General features: G+C 39.8%; 2 protein-coding genes across 2 annotated transcripts in view; one reads left to right on the top strand and one right to left on the bottom strand.

The window, feature by feature from the left end:
- LOC146489059 (uncharacterized) overlaps positions 1-12,539 on the top strand; it is a 68,875-nt gene extending 56,336 nt beyond the window's left edge. The window contains exons 37-46 of the mRNA XM_085110283.1: positions 944-1,517; positions 2,337-2,540; positions 2,720-2,845; positions 3,575-3,772; positions 4,685-4,933; positions 5,416-6,129; positions 6,614-6,850; positions 7,444-8,727; positions 9,797-9,965; positions 10,320-12,539. Of these exons, the coding sequence (XP_084966409.1) occupies positions 944-1,517; positions 2,337-2,540; positions 2,720-2,845; positions 3,575-3,772; positions 4,685-4,933; positions 5,416-6,129; positions 6,614-6,850; positions 7,444-8,727; positions 9,797-9,965; positions 10,320-11,569 (5,005 nt within the window). The 3' untranslated portion in view covers positions 11,570-12,539. The remainder of the gene's footprint in view (positions 1-943; positions 1,518-2,336; positions 2,541-2,719; positions 2,846-3,574; positions 3,773-4,684; positions 4,934-5,415; positions 6,130-6,613; positions 6,851-7,443; positions 8,728-9,796; positions 9,966-10,319) is intronic.
- A 997-nt stretch (positions 12,540-13,536) lies between these two features.
- The window catches only part of LOC146489058 (polycystin family receptor for egg jelly-like), a 45,282-nt gene continuing 38,641 nt past the window's right edge, over positions 13,537-20,177 (bottom strand). The window contains exons 28-31 of the mRNA XM_085110277.1: positions 19,601-19,837; positions 18,046-19,353; positions 16,829-16,997; positions 13,537-16,314 (exon numbers count right to left, since the gene is read on the bottom strand). Of these exons, the coding sequence (XP_084966403.1) occupies positions 14,837-16,314; positions 16,829-16,997; positions 18,046-19,353; positions 19,601-19,837 (3,192 nt within the window). The 3' untranslated portion in view covers positions 13,537-14,836. The remainder of the gene's footprint in view (positions 16,315-16,828; positions 16,998-18,045; positions 19,354-19,600; positions 19,838-20,177) is intronic.

Here is a 20,177-nt window from a genome sequence, read left to right as displayed (position 1 = left end):
ATCAATTCTATAGGCGCTTAGCCATACTGCTAGCTCGAGTGAGACCATTTTTTGATATATATTTGTTCAATAGCGAGTAGTATCTAGATCTCAGTAGCTATCACGAGAAGTTGCCTCGTCAAGGTAGCACTGCGAAATGTTAGAAGAGTTCATTTATTCGTCCCTTTTCTAAGTCACCTCCACCTTTAATCCCGAATTAAGATATTTTTTTTAAATTGTTTAGTTCAAAATGCTGAAAGCCATTGGAAATTCTAACAATTCTTCGTCAGGACACCCTCATCTTCTATGGCTGCTTTCAACTGAACCGTTTTAAGGACGGTGCCTCCTTTTGCTACTGCGCATGCGTTCTGCGCGCCTCAGGATGGTCCGAGAAAATCTGATTTCTTTTGGAAGGTGCCGGCCTGCCAATTCAATGGTATTTTTGGACGGTTTATGACTATGCTGGAAAAGAAATCTTAGCAATAGCTATTGAAATCCAAAAAGAAAATTCGGGGTAACCATGCATTTTTGAGGGCTAATCAAGCTTCAGTTCGGCAAAAATACGATATATTGCTCTGTATTTTGAAGCTTTTTAGAATTATTGCTGCTTGTTATAATTATCTATTAAAATGCTTGGTTACCCCCAACTTTAGTTTGGATTTCAATAGCCTTGCTAAGATCTGCTTTCCTGCATTGTCATACCGACACGGGTCTAAAATACCTCTGTATTAGGAGGCACCGTCCTTAATGCCAAGTGAACACACTCCCAAAAAAGGAAAATTTTATTCAATTAAAGAACGATCCCACTTGATAGTTTCATCTTCAAGGTTTGATCTTAGCAGGAAAAGAGTTAGATTAAAACTCTCGCCAGGAGTTGGTCCAACAATAATTGTCTTTAAGGGATTTCCCTCTTTTTTGCCTTAATATTACTGTTTTAAGCAAGTTTTGTATCTTTCTGATACAGCTTCGTGTTAAATGGCCGCTTGAACGTCATTACATCGGCTCCGCTGACCATCTCAGCTGAATTTGTTGGCTCTTCCTGTGACGATTCAGTGAAATATCAGTGGATTTTGTACAAAGAAGGCGTGCAAGGCAAAGGGTGGACAAAGATTCTTAACAATTCTGAGAGCTCATCTGTGTTGGCAATCGAGCCAAAGTCTCTTGAAGACAACACTGTATACAAACTAAAGCTCATCCTGCGGCTTTCTAACGGGACGCCTTCTACAAGTGTGCAGGTCTTCAAGACTACAGTCCTTCCGCGCGATGGATCATGTGTTATTTCACCAGACTCCGGGGAGGCAGTTTATACTTCATTTGAAGTGATTTGTTCGGGCTGGTTTGCGCTCAATGAGACTTTCATTTATGAAGTGCAAATTCGCGGGAGTGGCGATATAAGTTACGTCTTGTCCCACAGCCGCGAGGAAAAACAGCAGTTTGTTTTACCGCAAGGTGATGCGTCTCTTGGATACTTGTATAATGTCAAGGTCTACGTTTTAAGGAACAACGGGGCGACATCGGAGCTTGCAGTCCCAGTAGTGGTAAGAAATTGATAATGCAAAGTTTAGAAGCGGAATTTTTGATTTGGACCAATGTTTTAAAGTCTAGATCCGTTACTCAAATATTGACTTACAGTAAACCTAGATTTAAAGTGCACCTAACCCCAAAATTTTTTTTCGCTTAAATAAATCTTTGCACCTGTTCGAAACACATTGAGCCTTTTTGCGCCTTTTTTCAACCAAATCTTGACTTTTTATAGGCTGTAAAAGTTACGAAATCTAGTCATCATCTGTCCCATGACCGAGCTAGTAAGGGGCATGGGTCTATTCCTGAATTTACGTCACAAACTGCTTTGCATGCATTTTCACAAAGACTTAATACAATGCAAATCAGTTTGTGACGTAAATTCAGGAATAGACCCATGCCCCTTACTAGCTCGGTCATGGGACAGATGATGGCTAGATTTCGTAACTTTTACAGCCTATGAAAAGTCAAGATTTGGTTGAAAAAAGGCGCTAAATAGCGCAATATGTTTCGAACAGGTGTAAAGATTTATTTAAGAGAAAAAAACATTTTGGGGTTAGGTGCACTTTAATACATTAACCTATCGAGACAAGTGGCTGTCATAGTTTCAATTAACACATCTTTCCAAAATTTGCTTGCTTAAAGTAGGTCATCTCAACAAGAAGAGGGTTTGTAGATATGAAGTCAATTTTACATGTTCAAATAACAATACATCCTACTTGTGAACGTTATTAAAATGATTCTAGTTTCACTACGTACAATAAATTTAACGTACTTTTAGCCAGTTTGTCTATAATGTGACTCGAAACTCAACACGTAATTTTTACATCATCTAGGTAACCCCACCTAAACCAAGAGAACACCAGGATGTTTTTGCCCTTCTAGAAAGGAGTGTTAGCGCCTTTGAAGAATATCTTAGTAGTATGGATCCACAAAAGGCTTGGCAAGTGATGACTGCAATGTTGTTGACAATGGAGACACAGCAATCGGCTAATAGCAGCTTATTGAACTCAACCGTATCTGCAAAACAGAGAAACATTGTAAGTGGTCTTAAACATTTTACAATGTTAGTAGTTTTTACCTTGAAGTAGGCCGTTTTTGCCCAAATAACTTAAAGGCAATTTTCCTGAAACTGTTAATTCTGTTTGATTAAACTTTGACTGTTAAAACATTGATTTCATTTGTTCCGGGAATAACTTTTTATTTCCTTAATTTGCAGCTTAGAGAAATTGCCCTTAAGAGGTTTCAACCCACAGAGCTCAATGGCCTACCAAGCCTGGTTTTCATCTCTGCCTTTTTGGCCTCCGCAGGGAGGAATGTAACCGAGTTATCCCTCCTCACCAAGGTAGTATCCAATTGGATTTTGCTATAGATCATTTTTTGAATAAATCACTGAACAAGTCCATCGATCAATAAAACGTCAATCCAACGATCATCCACTGGAAAGGCTTATCAGCCTTCTGCGCTAAACACTAGTATATCAGCCTGCTGGGTGCTAGATCTTTGCATATTACCCCCAGGGTTTCCGTTTGCCCGGATCGTTCTCAGCTTGGAAATTACGACGAAAGAGGTTATTGCTAGAAAACAATACGGGGTAACTATTTATTCTAAGAAATTATGCTGCTATTGAAACAGCAGTAAAGATCGTAGTAGATCACGGTTGTCTTCAATTTATGTTAAGCTGTCTAGAGCTATTTACTCTGAGAGTCAGAAGTTATAAACTACGATTCCCAAGTATGCTTCAGGCATTGAGGTGGCCTCATTGAATAGCTAGAAAATAGAGAAACTGACAAAGTAATAATTCACCTTAAGAGTACCGAGAGATGACTGTCGTCTTTCCTTAGCCTGCGCTAGGAGGAAATAGAATTTAGTCTAATTTTGTCCTTACAATTAGTAGTTAGCAAAAAGTGTTTTACAATTAAGCTGGAAAGGATAAAATATTATACAGGCGTTTACGATGGTCGTGACTTCCACAGTGCGTCTTTTTCGGGTATGGCTGTCACTCCATTAGCGTTATGTTGCTGGACTTCCGCAATTACCTTATTTGGGATCATATGTAGCTTCTTTTTTGCAGGACCTATTGCCGGAAACACTGGCCAACATGAGTGACATACTGCACTCGGTAGCGAAAAACATGGATGCAAAAGATGAAAGGTTTATTTCTCAAGGTGTTTTTAACCTGCTATTTGGAACAGTGGAGCTGTTTATGGTATCTGCTGAGGCGTCAGCGGTTACTGGAGACAGCCGAACTTTGACCGCTGACCAATTAAAGGTACGTTGATGTATTCAGAAAGGAGCATACGGGAATCTACCATAATACGAAGTCGTTGTCTCTTTGCAGAGCTGTCGTTGTATTTAGTTTAAGGGTGCGTTTGATTGGCCCCAGCAAATTCCGATTACTCTTCTTCAGTTACGGAATACGATCAATCAAACCCAAAACAAAAGACCCGGAACACCCTGGAAAGTAACAAGTACAGTTTTTACTGTCTGGAAATATTCACCACGGTGTAACTGATAAAGTATTTATGTGGTATTGTTTCGACGGTCAACGACACATAAATGTGATATTAGAGACCTTTAGATTCTAGTGCGAGTACGAGTACGACTACGAGATTTGACTTTTAGTTTTTAGCGAAGTGCTAAGAACAGATATATCATAGAAAGTTTCATTTTACTCTTCACGAGCGACGATCTTGACACAGTTGGTTTGAATGATGATAGTTAAGCCCTTTCGTGTTTCCAAAAAGACGAGTTCACCTACGTTTCGAGAACTCGTTTTCGCCAGTACAAGATTCTTGCAAAAACTCGTAGTAAAATGACTTCAGTTATCTCGTTTTCCCGCCAAAATGACACTGGTTCACGCGCGTGCACTCTTTGTTTATTGGAGAAACTCGTAGTCGTACTCGTACTAAAATCTAAAGGTCTCTTTTGAGAGTGCTGCTACCTGCGGATGAAAGATAAAATAGAAGAAAGATCCTCGCAGTACAAAAACAGAAGCAAAAGATCCGGAACACCCGTGAAAGTAACAAGTACGGTTACTGTCTGGAAATTTTCACCTCGGTGTAACTGATAAATTATTTATGTGGTATTGTTTCAACGGTACTGTTTAACACAATTTTGTCGTATCTAGATTGATTTAATTTGCATGAATTTGTCTGATGTTTGTTTGTTTTCATTTTTCTAGACAAGAGAAATTGTGTTCAAAACAATTAGCATCATCAAAACACTGCTCCGCACTCTGGCTTCAAGGTCAGCAGTTTCTGAGTCTCCCAAACATCTCCAAGTTCCAGGATTAGATGTCACTTTAGGGCGTGAAACACCCTGCGGGCTTGTGAAAAAAGATTTGAACACTTCAGAAGATCATGGTTTTACTCTCCCAGAAAACATAAAAGAAGCATTTGGTGACAAAGATTTCAAGTGGGTTGAGTACAACGTAAGTACAGCGGGTTTTGAAGTATCGTTTCTTCCTTCTCTAATTCTTTCTTCCCTGCTGCCCTCCTGTTATCCCCAATTCTTCCGGTCTCACCTTCTCTCACTAACTCCTTCCTTTCCTTCCCCTTTCCTTTCTCAACTACGTCCGTGGTCCCTCGTTTTCTTCTTTCCTTTATGGCTTCTTTCTTCAGTAAGGATACATCGTGGCCCAGATTTGGTGCTTAAGGTGTGGGTTTAAAAGGCTAGCTAAAGTCCTATGAATGCATGTCCAAGTCAGTTCCTTGAACGTTATAAAATCTTTTGTGATGTCTGAATGTTCAGCGCTATTAGCATCTGCTGTTAGCACACACTGATAGTGGAAAACAAGGGCCATTTTCCTTTGTTCTCTGCTCCGTTTTATTAAGGTGCATTTTCTCCTTTATTCTTTGTTAAACTCTTTATTCATTTTCTACGTATTTATCTGCTCATTTCTATTTCTTCCAGGTGTTACGGACGGATTTTAACCCATACAGGTGGCATAAAAGCCACGAGAATATTAAATCTCAAGTACTAAGCTTGGAATTCACGGATGACAAAGGAGAAATGATACCCATCAGAGGAGTTAACTTGGAAATTGATATCAGAATACCGCTCAGTTCTTTGTTCGGCACATTAAACAATTTCTTTATCAGACCACTCACAATGCGTTACCACACCATACAGCTAGACAACGTGTCTGATTCTATGATTGTTGAGGTTAAACCAGTCAACACCAGTATTACGATGGTCGTGTACGTCAAAAAAGGTGAACGTCCAACGGTAGAACACTATGATCATTTTGCAATCGTACCTGATTACTCGTTCTGTACCTGGGAAGAACTTGATGGTCATTTGGTGGCCAACTGCTCTCGAAGCCCTTACGAAATTATGTCGACTGCAGATTTCAAAGAAGCAGGTTTATATTACGTCGGAATTTTATATATTGAACGGCATCAGCTTGAGCTGAATCATACTCGAACCAAACGTTCTTGCTTTGGAGGAAGAAGGCAAAAAAGGGACTGTGTGGAGCCAAAACCACCTCCTCTGAAAGAAGCTGTTCCTAACAGGACTCTTATTTATAATCCCGCAACTGACAAGAACTACAGTATAAAGGTTAGGAAGTACAGCTGCTACTACTTCGCCTTGACGCAGGGAGAGTGGAGTAAAGACGGCTGCAAGGTAGGCATGCAGCTACTTCTTAAAGTTGGAGAGAAATTCAGAATGTCACTTTGCAAAATATAAGAGAGACACTATGCATCTTAGTAAAGTTTTGTTTAATAGCTATTTTTGTATTTTTATTAATGGTTATACTATAAGGTTGGTTATCCACAGTCTACATACTTAGTTCGAATACCGGAAGGTGCTTCTCAAGAGCCGTGACTATTGTGTCTGTGAAAGCCATTTTGTTATTCTTACACCCAGTAGCATCACGGCTTCGTTGGCCAATCAGCTTGTTATTAGTGACACAAATGCCATCCGCTTTCAATATTCTCCCTATTTTCGCCTGAGGATGACTTCGGATCTGATTAACGAAACGTCAGTCAGCTATTGTCACCCCAAGGATCACAGTAGACAGACTAAACATAAGCTCTTCCCACTCTATTTTTCAAAGTGTCTCGGCTTAGTTTATCTGTGAATTTTCTTGTTTTACTATTTTCTTTAGGTCGGGGGTGAAACAAACGACGGACTACTGCATTGTCAATGCAACCATCTTACAGCGTTTGGTGGCGGTTTTGTTATAGCACCCAATCCAATTGACTTAGACAAAGTTTTTACAGAATTCGCAAGACTCGGAGAAACAGGAAATTATCTGGTTCTGACAGTTGTTTGCAGCATCTTTGGTGTATATCTGTTGTTGATTATCTGGGCGAGAAAGGCTGATTTGCAAGATCAGAGAAAGGTGTGTGTCATGTTCACTTTTTTATGTAGTTGCTTTGGTATTTTCTCGGGATTCTTACTTAATGATCCGAAGCATATATTCGTGATAACTTACCGTCAAGGGTAGCTGCTGCTGTGCTGCTGTGCTACAGTGTATAAGCGTTACAAAGTCCGTGCATTAAAACGTAACTATGCTACGTAGACGCATCGTTCTGGTGCCCGTTTTAGGAATAATGAAGATATTTAAAGCCTGTTTCCTATAACAAGATGGGACTCCCATTCCAGAGCCACCTATCAATATTGTTGTCTCTCTTTTAAAGGGAAAAGTTCAGTAATTATCAGTTCCAAAATGAAGTGCCGAGAGCCATACTTGCACTGGTAGAAGCATAAACATGTGGCCTAATTTTGTGAAAAAAAGAAAATCAAAACAAAACAAAACCTTTAAGGTTGTTCCTTTCTTTTTCTTTCGGTCTGTTATTCTGAGGTTAATGGGTACTGTACCCTCTCACAGTGTTATGAACTCCATGAATGGGTCATAATCCTCAAATCCCGTTCTTTTATCTTCCGTTTAAAACTAAAAAACTTTTAAAACCATTCTTTTAAAATCAATTTTAGTTGGGTCCAACCGTACACGTTAAACTCACAGACAGCGGCCCACACAAGTACGATGTGACCATAATCACAGGCGTTTGGAGAAACGCAGGCACAACGGCTAATGTCTTTATGACATTCTACGGAACAGAGAATACTGTGGAAGCTATCAACTTAACGAAATGTTGTCCACCGGGCAGAAAAATGTTCGGTAGGGGAACTATCTGTAGATTTGTTTTACATCTGGAAAAACCTCTTGGAAGTGTGTTCAAAATAGAGGCGTGGCATGACAATGCTGGACGGAATGGCTCGTGGTTTTTGGATCAAATTCGCATCGTTGAAAGAAGTACTGGAGAGAAGTGGGATTTTTTCCATCATGCTTGGCTTGCTCTTCACAGAGGGGATGGATCAATAAAGATTACTCTTAAGTCAAACGATCCATCCAACCACGGACCTGGATTTAAAAACTTGTTTTATTCAATGTCTTCAGTGGACCTCGCCGACTATCACCTCTGGGCATCGGTCATCACCAGACCCCCTCGAAATCCATTTACGCGTGTACAACGCGTCTCGTGCTGTTTGTGTTTTCTGTATTTGGCGATGGTATGTAACGCAATGTTTTATCAAGTCACTGGCGTTTCAAGTGATGTTATTGAGCTTGGATCGCTCAAGATGTCATTGCGACAAGTAATTATTGGAGTCCAGAGTGCGCTTATAGTCGCACCAGTAAGTGTTTTGGTAACGGTACTATTCCGCCGTCGGAAAACTAAAACCAAGGAAGACAGTGAAGGGGAACAAATAACAGAAAAGCACGGTTCTTCAAACAAATCACCGACTAAGAAAGAAAGCCAACCTTTTCTCTTACCCTATGCCTTTATATATGCTGGTTGGTTCCTTTGTATTGGAGCAGCGGCGTCCTCTGCTACCGTGACAGTGTTCTACAGCCTCCAGTGGGGAAAGGAAATTTCGGATCAGTGGATGGCATCCGTGGTGGTCTCATTAGTGAAAGATGTCTTCATCTGGCAACCAAGCAAAGTTTTAATATTCACGCTCGTCTTGATTCTAATATTTAAAAGGCCAAAGTCACCAAGTGAGGATTTTTCTTACCCAGGAACGTCGTTTGTAGAGGAGATGAAGGAGTTACGTGAGTACGAATTGCAGAAGTCCAAGTTTTTTGGGCTCGCCCGCGAGTGTGGTACATTTTTGGTTTTCTACGTCTTGCTGATGATAGTAACTTATGGAAACAAAGGTTATCACAGATATCTCATGAACAAAGCCACACGAGATAGCTTCAGGTTCTTTGACAAGGTTTGTGTTGTAATTATGCATCTTTTTGCCTAATGGCTGAAAGGGATTAGGGACTCACTTTCAAGGGGGGACTATTAATGTTGGAAAGGTAGCAGTAGGGTTTATGCCTTTACGACATAAGTGATCCATTAAAGTCAGGGCTGCATGCGAGATTAAAAAAAAGATATATAAGCCCGAGCCACTCATATTTTTCTTTTCCTTAAAACAGGCTGGAATTAGTAACATGTTGAGCTATTTTGGTGGGGGGACAGGTTCATAGAGGACTTTCGGACCTACAGTTGCCTCATACAACCTTTAGCGAAACAACTTTAGTGGCATCCCGCACTGTTATTGTATTGATTGGTGGTGGGATTAATCAGTCTTTTAACATAAGAAAATGTCTGATGAGCTTTTATTCGGACAGAAGATGTGACGACGAGATGGTCGTGTGAACGGGGTGATCAAAAAGCGGGGTCCACTGTAACTGAGGCTGATTTAATCAGCCATAAGCTCGGCCATAAGCTCTTTATGGGTATAGGAGGAAGCGCAGTGAAGTGAATCCTGCAAGTGAGTGATTACGTGATTTTGCCAGGGACAGTCTTTTTCATGATCACTCTCCCTCAGGCATTCACACCAGTCAGATTCCGTAATTTCAGTTTTGTGCAGACGTGACATTTCTATATTTTGGAGATGCCTTAACGGGGGCATTACACGTAAATTTGAATAAAATTTGAAGAGGTTTTAAGAAGAGATAGAAGTAAGAAAATGATTTTTGGAACACCAACAGGCAGTTGATACCCACGCAAGAGCACCCCAGGTTGCCAGTGGACTAATTTGGTGTCCGTCTATTAATTATTAGCCACAAATTACTCCTCCCAAATATAACCGAAAATCACCCAAAAATTCACAAAATAACCCACAGCATAGATTCACGGGATGATGGTAGGGTTTTTGGATTGCTTGAAACGTGAGCGAGATATTTCCATTCAAGCCATGTCAAGTGGAGGAAAAATGGCTTTTAGGTGTAATCCCCCCTTAAAGGATATTCCAGGACGTTGGACCAATATCATACCTTCGATCCTTATGTTAGGTAAACACCGGTGATAAAATGTGGAGTTACATGCTGGGCAAGTTTATTCATGATTCCTATGCTGGTGAGTGGTACAATGGCCAGTGGGAACAGACACCGGAGTACATTGGAAATAAAGTCTCAATGCTCGTTGGAATGCCAAGGCTTCGCCAGCTAAGAATAGAAGAAGGTAAAGATACGACTACTTCTATCGTTTTAGTCGCATTCAGGGTTTTGACATGTGGCATCCGCGAGTTCTTGAGCACATGCCAGGCCAGTTTTCAATCAATCCTGTGACGTCAAAGTACCCGGAATTTCTTTTCAGCTATTCCCCTCCCCCCCCCCCCCCAAAAAAAAAAAATGCCAAAAACAAAATTTGTCTCGGTGAGTGTTTACGATTACGTTTGGTTTTGTGAAAGCCTCATGGGGTATCGAACTTTATTTTAAGCGATGCAAACAGCCGTTAATCGTAATGGACGTGGAAGGACATTTGTTGCGTCCCATGTGTTAGCAAAACTTACTTAATGTTTTTATTTGTATTTAGATTCTTGCAGAGTCTTAAGCGAGTTAGAAACTATGATTGACAAATGCTACGACTTCTACTCGATGTCAGAAGAAGACACTACTCGTCTCTACCTACCGCATTGGATTCATTTGTCAGACTCACAGCTCGGATGGACAAACCTGACACAGATGTGTCCAAGACCATGGCGTTATTCATCTGCCAGGGAGCTAAAAAACTTCCCATCATTTGCACAGCACCATCTTTACGATGGAGGAGGTTATGTTCTTGATCTCGGTTACGACAAGCCCACTGCCATTCGCATGATCGAGGATGTTAAAGACAAGGATTGGATCGACAGACGAACCAGGGCCGTTTTACTTGAATTTCAAGTTTTGAACTTAAACACGAATTTAATGAGCATTGTTACTTATCACTATGAGGTTCTTCCATTCGGATTTGGTCTCACGTGGGAGAAAATCGACACCATAAAGATATTCAATTTTAAATCCCTGTCATTTGGGTTTTATTTAACTTGCCAAATTCTGTTTTTGCTGGCACTGTTGGTATATATGTCAATTATTTTGCTGAGGTTATATCGTAAAGGTTGTGCATTTTTCAAAGCTGTGTGGAACTGGGTAGATATTGGGCAGATTATTAGCGCCACACTTGCTATTGTTTTCTACGTGATCAAGTCCAAATTTATGCATGACAGCATAAACGAACTGCGAAAAAACCCTTTCTTAACAGTCAGTTTTCAATTTGCAATTTTCTGGACTGAAATGGAAAACGTTGCATTGTCCACAGCCTTATTCATTGCTACTTTCAAAATTCTCCGTTTCATTCGCCTAAACCCGCATGTTCAAATTTTAGCTTGGACTATTGCATCCGCAAAAAGTGGCATTTTCTCATTTGCTGTTATGTTCGGTATAATCTTCGTCGCGCATGCGCATTTTGCTCACATAGCGTTTGGCAGCTCGGTGTTTTCATTCTCGTCAGTTATTCGCTCGTTTGCTTCGGAATTCGAGCTTTCGCTAGGGAAAACAAATCACGTCGCAGAAATGAATGATGTCAGTAAGTTATTGGGCCCAATGTTCTTGGCCAGTTTTATGCTGAGCCTCGCAATTGTGCTAGTGAATATCTTTATATCCATTTTGGATATCAGTTTACACGAGGTTAAAGAGGAGGAAGAAAAAGTAAAGGAAGCATTTGGTATGGTTGCGTTCATCAGGACACTTCTGTTTGGTTTCAAAAACAAAAACAAAAACAAAAACAAAAACGAGAACACTTAACGAGAATTAGTACGACTAGTGTACTGTCCTTTTCACTGTCAAGAGTACTATTATTTGTTTTTCAAGACATGAAAATACAGACATTGCTCAGACTGGAAAGCGTAGCTAAATAAATGGCTTTACGTCAGGTGTCCAAATTCGCATTTTCTACATAATTGAATGTCGTTTATAATTTTTCTTGCTTGTATGCGTTTTTTGAGATTGAGAGAATAAAGATAGCATTTGAGTCGACCAAAGCGAGTACAGGCGACAATAAAATCAAATTTTTAGAACATTAAAAGGCTATCTCCATTTTTTGAACTAAGCTTTGAAATTTATACGCTATTTCCAACAATATAACATCAATTTGTTGTAGGGGTGGAGTGGAGGTTCCTTTTAGGACAGAAAACGAACTGTAAAGCGTCGTATCATTCTGTCTTTCTCTCGGCTTTCTCTCTGTCAGTTTGTTTGCAGTGTTTATAGCATTTTTTTAAATTTTCTAATAAACATTTTTTTCTCTCGTTGTCTTAAACAAATGTGCTGCAGCGGCTTTCTTTCATACATTCAATAAAAATTTTGTTGTAATGTAATGCATTGAGACATTGCACTTTTTATGTAGTCTAGGCAACTTTTATACTTTTTGTGAATGCAACTGTAATTTAATTATATGATTGTATTAGCACGTAAATATACGCTCTCTTGTGAAAGAAAAAAAAAATAAAGTTAGTGTAGCACTTTTTCATTCTCCGACGTTTCTTCAAAAACTCACTTTCGTCTCAGTCTAAAATGGTAATCCTTTTATTGCATAGAAGGCAACATTATTTATACTCGTTACTAGGCCATGTGATACTTACACCAAGTATCACACTTTGTTACTGCTTCCTCGGTTGCTACAGCCCAGGGGTGTGACCGAGGAGCATTCAAATATGTTTTTTTAAAATATGGTGGATAGGCTGTAAGACTCGTCCACCTTGTCACCCGCTTTTCCTCCCGGTCTTTCGACCAATTTACAGTCGAACCAGGTCAAGCGTACCCCCCTAGATTCTATTAATGAATCTATTATTTGAAAATTGAACCCGTTAGTCGTTTCAAGTATTCAAATCAAAATTCGATTTCTGATTGGATTATACGAACAATGCATGAGACCAGAAAACCGGAAAGCCCGCCGGAAAACCCCGCTCAACATACTCAGAGCGGAAATTCTTGATTTATATAATAGTGGATTTTCCAAAAAGCAGATTTCTCGTGATTTGCAGCAGTCAACGCGTACTGTCAGAAGGAAAATTCGCCATTTTCAACCGGGAACGGTGTAAGTTGGTCCTGTCGGGTAAGTTTAAACTCACTAATATAATGATCACTAAATGGACATTTTACGTTTATACACTGGCGTTTATTCCCTTAGTTATTAAAAAAATGAAAAGGATTGGAAGCGTTTTATCAGAATAAGCAGTGCCCTTTTTGAGGTATATGCAAATTAATTTAGCGAAAAGTATGCGAACTCACAGTGATGTTCATTTCAGTTGACCTTCGGCAACGGCAATGATCTTCGGCATATGTGTTGCGCTATTCTTCGCGGTATAATGAACAGTCTGGTGAAATATATACCATACTTTCTCATGCCACAAGGTGGGTAATGCTATACATGAAAGATAAATTGGAATTTTTTCCGCCCGACTCATTTGCAAGCACTTGACTTTGGGCTTTTGCCATGACCAAATTTGCATAATGAATTATATGAACGTGTCAACAACATGCGGGAACAGTTTGAACGAACGAGCTGTTTCAAATGTACTGTAGTTTAAATTTTACAGGTTATTCTTTTTACTGTTAGCGTGGATCAGTGTTCAAATTAAAAGCCAATAAGAATCGAATTTTAACAATGAATGAATGAATGCATTCTTTGAAACGACTAATGGGTTCAATTTTCAAATAATCGATCCATTAATAGAGTCTAGTGGGGTACGCTTGACCTGGTTCGACTGTAATTCTTGAAAACATTTATAGCGGGCTTACTAGGAGTTGGAGAATTTGATACTGAATGGATAGAATCCTGTGTTTAACATAGAAATTCATTTCAAATTATGAGCTCAAAGGTCATTCCTTTATTATGAGTTTGATGGCTTTGGCATAGTGTCCCTTTTTTGTTTTGACCTCGAGCTCTTGTTCTGTCTGGTTTGCGACAATGCTTTGTATGCCGCTTAGGCCATTTTAAAAAAAACCTGTTGCAGGGTTTTTTTTGGCTAATTTAAATGCGTGGTTCTTCTTACATCCTTTCTTGTTAATGTCTATGTAGCGACAAGATCTTAATAATTGTTTGGGTAGTGGAATAAACTTTACGATACAATTTTTGTAATGCTGCAGCCGACCATTAGTTCGTGTTGTAAGATGTAATGGTTCTCTGTCACTTTGATCCTTTCTTTGACGTTTAGCTTCTTGTAGAGCTATGCAACGCATCAGAAGGCTAAAGCCTGGCCTTGTTTTGTCGCTCGTTCCACTCTGTTTGTGTTGCGGGAGCTCAATGTTTTCATACTTTTTGTGTGTGCCAGACTACTGACTGTGTTTTGAATATGCCAGTATATGAAAAGGCAAGACCATGGTTTCGATCCTCCCTCACAGATCTATTCAGTTGCCAGAATTGGCATTTTTAATTTCCTCTTAACGCAGCGTCATGTTTCTTGCGGGATAAGAAGAATTGCCGCAAACTAACTGAACAAGAGGTGAAATTCAAAATAAAGAGAAAGTGAAAGCCAAAGAACTCATAATAAAGAAATGACCCCTGAGGTAATAGTTTTTGAAAGAAGCGACGGCAGGGCTGTACTCATTCAGTATAAAATCTCCCAATTCCTAGTATTCGCTATAAATGTACACGAATTAAACTGTTCGAAAGACCGGGACGAAAAGCGATAAAAAGTGCTGATTTTCCACCTTTTAAAACCATATTTCAATGCTCCTTTGGCTCATAAATAGAGAACGGGCGTGGATTTTAAACACTCGCTAGCCTAATGTTAGATTATATTTGTCTTCGTACAACTTATTCAGTTCTTCTAAGATACTGAGCATCCTGTCATGAATCAACTCCTATTCTCATCAACGGATACCCGTAAATGCCACGGATGTTGTTATAAAGGTGCCGGGAGTTTGCACAAATTCGCTATTTTAATGGTACCTCGGTCTGTCTTGAAACGGTTCGCAAAATCGATGGACATGATGAATTCTAAAATTTTGGAACAAAATAACTTTAACACAGTTTTATCAACCCGGTACCTTAAAAACCAACTAATAAGACAACTACAAATAATTCAAATCAGTACTAGTGTTGAGAGGACTAGCCATTGAATGAAGGAGGGCAACGAATTCATCTTCTTCCTGTGCATAATCGATATCCATCCTGTCTGTTCGACGAGTAAGAGCAGAGAGACGTTTCTCAATCTTTTCCAGTCTTTCTTCTGTACATTGTAAAATGCTTTCGGAATTTAAACAAAACGGCTCTGCTTCAGACTGGCACATGTTGGCAAATGTTGCTTCATCGCAGTACAACTTGAATTCAGGCCGCTTTTTGTTTCCTTGGACTAACTCCGCAAATCGTTCACTGATAAAGCGCGCCATTTCAAGGTCCTCTGCACTCTCCTCTGCTTGAGTCTTAGCATCGGTGTAAGATTCGTTTAGAACAGAAACTAGCATATTCATTAGGATTATGGCCATTGCTATATTGTATGTAAAGGCAAACGAAGGTCCGAGGAACGGGTTCTCTCTTCGGAGGCCATCAAGAGGGACAGCCTTGCCCAGAAGGAATTCAAACTGAGACATCACTGCCTGCATGTAGCTCGAGTACTCTTCAACCGTACCACCGAAAAACTGCATTCCCGAAACGACAAAGGCATTGAATACGATCAGGAATATACCCACGTACGAAAGCTGGTAGCCAACCGACTGACGGAATGATGAAAACAAGTATATGACATAAGGGTTAAAACGGATGAGGTTCAAAAGCTTTAGGGTTACCATAAAAACGGCACACGCAATTACAGCATTTTCCCAGTTAAACCAGTCTATAGCTGTGTGAAAATGCACAATGTCATATGGATTGGCTTGGATTGCTTTGACGCTCTTCAAAACACTCTTTGATCTGATCATGTAGAAGGCTACTGACAATACCGAGAAGACGATCATTAAGAAATCAACCACATTCCAGACTGACTTGAAAAATCCGAGGCGCTGTCTGTAAAGGTGGACCAGCATCACGATCAAGTTATAAAGCACCATCGCCATGAAAAGGAACTGACAAATGAGGTAAAACATTAGAGCTCCTGACTCTGTGCTGTACAACTCGAGTGTGTCAACTCTTCTAGTTGTGTAAGCAGCACCCGTAGGCAGCACTTCGTAGAAGTAAGTGGCAATGCTGAGAAGATTAAGATTGACGTTGAATGCGGCGAACTCTAATATCACGGCTCGTGTCCGACGATCAACCCATCCATAGCCGAACGTCTCGCCTAGGACACCCTGAGCTGTTCCGTCGTCATACCCCATGACGGCAACATAGCCTCCGCCGTCATATGAATTGTGTGTGCCTTTAATCGGGTCATTGTCAATTTCTTCGCCAGTTTGATACCGCCAAGGCTTTGGGCACAATTTAAGAGCCTTCGGCCATGAAGTATTGGATGGAAGTTGTTTCCAGCCTGGAAGACTCAGCGGTGTAGTATCTTCCATTTCACCGGAATAATCGTAGTAGCAGTTTAGAATAAAGCCACCGAGAGATTTGCAGGGGCCTTGAAACAAATAAGACCATTATTAATGTATGGATTGAAATGTCTTAATAACAGAATAGAAATAAGGCATTAAAAAGATACGGCATTTTTGAATTCTGAAAGCATGTTTCGGATTCACCGTATCATCTCGGTGTTAAATTTTTTTTTTGATGGATTAAAAAAAAATTCTTAAGTGACCTTCTCATTAAGAAACCACGTAAAAGGTTTGAGAGATATAGGGTGACTGAAGAGTGAGTATTCAAGTCTTCAGTAAGTCCGTAAGTATTTTTTCGTAGGCTTTACGAACAAATTTCTTGGAAATTTTGAAAACGCTGTTACAAGATTTTCTGACCAGCTAAATTTCTACGAATTTAAGAAAATTCTCCTACATTTCTACCTCACAATTTGCTAGAATTTAATATTGAACGCAAATGTTTTGAACTCGGATTTCAATCATTTGCGAGCAGATTGCCTCTTTCCAAAATGATGGGGGATTGGCCCCAGAAAACCAAAAACCATGGCAAAGAATGCTTACTCCTTCTTATTCTGAGTTGTCTCATCCACGGCATGCCGATCAAAATAGACATCTTATTCTCGATATAGACGTCCTTTTCATCTTTAAGCCCATTGTACCACGGTTGGCTGTAAATGTTTGGAAGGAACCCCTGCCTCATCCACCCCCACAGTCGATGTGTGTCAGTTACCTGAAAAATGGATGTGACATTGATTGAATAACTAGCATGAATTTGCACCATTTTCTGACTAATTGTAAAGGCCAGAGGGCGTGCTCAACAAAAAGTAGCAGTCATACTGTACTAACGTTTATACCAGGATGGTAAACAAAACTCAACGCTGGAACTATTCATCTTTTAACCCAGTCTCAGCCATTAGTGCCATTATACCTAACAGCTATTATGGTTTTGAGCAATTTCTAGAATGCAATAGATAATAAATGGACAGACTGGACCATATGACGTACTCCTGACTGCAGGAATTCAATGAAAGCTTTAGCGGCAAAGGAACGCTACGTGCGCTTATCAACTATGGCATCTCTGCAGGGAAAGTCCCCATAACTTATTGAACCTGGTAAGTTATTTTTAAATCTGTGCGCAATGCCCTTTTTTTTCATAAGCGCTCAATGAGAGAGGATGTACAGTAATTTTCTCGTTTAAGGAAACGACAGTACAACACAGAGGCCAAATTTGCGTCGAACAACCGTCCTCCAATCTTCCAACCAAAAGTCCGCTCTGAAGCGCACAGGCTTACCTACCTCGGGATAGATAAATAAACCGACCGACAGACAGAGAGACAGGCATACAGGTAGAAAGACAAACAGATGGTAGATAGAAAACTTTAGATACGATACTACGTACAGTTGTGGTTTTCACAAAAGTCGTGCGCTAAGGATATAGAAATTATCTAAGGATCACTAATTACAAAACAAAGTATAGCTGAAAATTGATACAGAGATTAAGATATTTCAATTTATTTTTCAAGAGAACGCTTCTATCTTAAATCAACTAGCAACTAATTCTGCTCCAATAACCCATCATTTTTTCTGTAATAAAACTTATTGGTTCTCAGTAGTGTACTATCTTCCTGGAAGGTCTAACATTATACACAGAAGGTGCAATATTTTTTTGAGGAAATGTAATTTAAATAGTCAGAAGTCATTTTGCTAATTTTGTTTTAACAGCATAGGTAGACTGATAGCAAAGTAAGTATTGCATACCCTTTAACATACACTCTTACCCGCTCAAATTTTGAAAATGGATTCAACAGTGTCTCAGTCATCATAAAGCGGAAACTACTCTTGTTCCCGTAGCAAACTATCGCCAAGAAAAACACAAATGTCAGATGAAGAACAATTTCTTTCGTCATGTTTGCCAACTTGGCTTCTTTTTTTGTTCGTTCGCGTATCGCCTCCAATCTGGATCGCTTAAACCGCTCTTTTGGATTATCAATCAGAAAATCAATGTCTTCAATGCATACGTCACCCTCACTGTCTTCCTCCAGATCACTGTTATCATTTTTTCTAGTCAGGAGCAATGAAATCACAACAACAGCCAGCATAACCTTTGTTGGTTGTACAACGAAGATATCCTGACTATTTGAGATCAAAATGGAGGACAACCACTGCTCAGCAACTTCTTTGCCCCACATTAAGCTGTAAAATAAAGTGAAGGCTGCAGCAGTTAGCGTTGTGACGAAGCAAAGAAACCAGGCAAAGTATACACAAAAATGAGGCAGCATGCAGCCAACCTCCCTCACTTGATCCACTAGCTGCTGGGCGTGGTCAATTTTCTTGTATTTGTCACCCTTCTGGCTACTCGGTTTGCTCGATTTGAAGAGAAAGACGATAAGAATGTTAACAGGTGCAACTATCAGCCCACTTTGTACTCCAACGATGATCTGTTTTAGAGAAAACTTGAATGGTCCAACTTGTATCGCTCCTTCCGACTCGCCACCAATGTTATAAAACATAGCATTTGCGATCATGGCGCTGAACAGGACTGACAGGCAACAAGAAGCTCTTTGCACACGTGTGAATGTGCTACAACATGCTTTACCAAATACAGACATCCATAAGTGACTATCGGCAATTTTCCTTCCAAAACGTGAGCGGACTTGATTTGCAAAGGTGATAGCGCTTTTGTTGTTTACCGTTACTTCTATTAGGCCGTCTTCTCTTTCCACAGCAATCCACCGATTAATTGCGAATGTCCATTGCTCTTCTGTCTGCCTGTCTCTGATTGTTACAGCTTCCACAAACCAGGACGGATTCTCCCCTGCGTTGTCATGCTCTAAAGTTATTTCTTTTAGACTACCTAGGGATTCACTGGTAATCACAACAAACCCATTAATGCTTCCCCTGGCAAACATTTCACTTGAATCCGCTTTAGTTCGCAGTGGTACTTGGATAAGTTCATTCATTTCTCCTTTAATGGTTATTAACACGTTGGCAGTCGTTGCAGAGTTTTTCCATACACCAGTGCCAATGACCATATCATAATAATATGTTCCTTCTTCAACAATGGTAACTAGTTTTGGAGGAGACATCTACGACAAACAGAGAGTATATATGTCAGCCTTGTCTTATACTAAACCTTTTCTTAAAACAGAAAAATCTAGAAGGTACCAGAATTTTCCCCCTGCCCGTAGCTCAAATTTATTTTTACAAATGGATCACTATACACATGCTATTTTGATTAGGAATATATTATATTTGCGTTTACGCCTTGGATGTGCAAAACAGTTTAGTTACAGAAATTGTGGGGCGAGGATGTTTTCTCTTGTTCCAGCTAACCTTGTTCTCATCTCTTTTATCCGCTCTCCTCGCGAAGACTATCACAACGAAGTACAGGAGGAAAGCACAGCAGATAGTCACCAAAACTGAAATATTGCCACTTTCAGCAAGGTTTCCAAACTCAGCAAAAACCTTGTCGAAGTCGATTGGGTTTGGTGCCTGAATGAAGCTTCCTCCAAAGGACGTCAAATGATTGCAGCGACAGATGAGGTGGGTGGAGTTTGATTTCGGATCAACCTAGAATAAAGAAGCCTTTTAGAAATGCTTTTCTGGGTTTCTGGGGTTGTTTTCCAACAGCCGGAGTGAAATTGCTTTCCTAAAATGTTGTTTTCTCGCTAATTATTATCCTTAAACAATTATTCACTTTCCTTCATTATGAGGTGAATTTCTACCAACAGCTTCCATTATATTGTCATATGTCTGCATTTTTAATTCGTAGAAGGTAATTTTACGTAAGCAATATGGTGTAAGACTTCGTGATTCTTTTAACCACCTTCCAAATAACCAATCGACAAATTTAAAAGATATACTATCTTGCTTCAATCCTTTCTCACTTAAGAACACAGCTGAAATCAGA

This window comes from Pavona decussata, unplaced genomic scaffold, assembly GCF_977016875.1.
Source record: "Pavona decussata unplaced genomic scaffold, jaPavDecu1.1 SCAFFOLD_6, whole genome shotgun sequence".
Lineage (NCBI taxonomy): Eukaryota > Metazoa > Cnidaria > Anthozoa > Scleractinia > Agariciidae > Pavona > Pavona decussata.
Note: the sequence above shows the minus strand (reverse complement) of the source record. Positions and strands in the feature narration are given on the sequence as shown.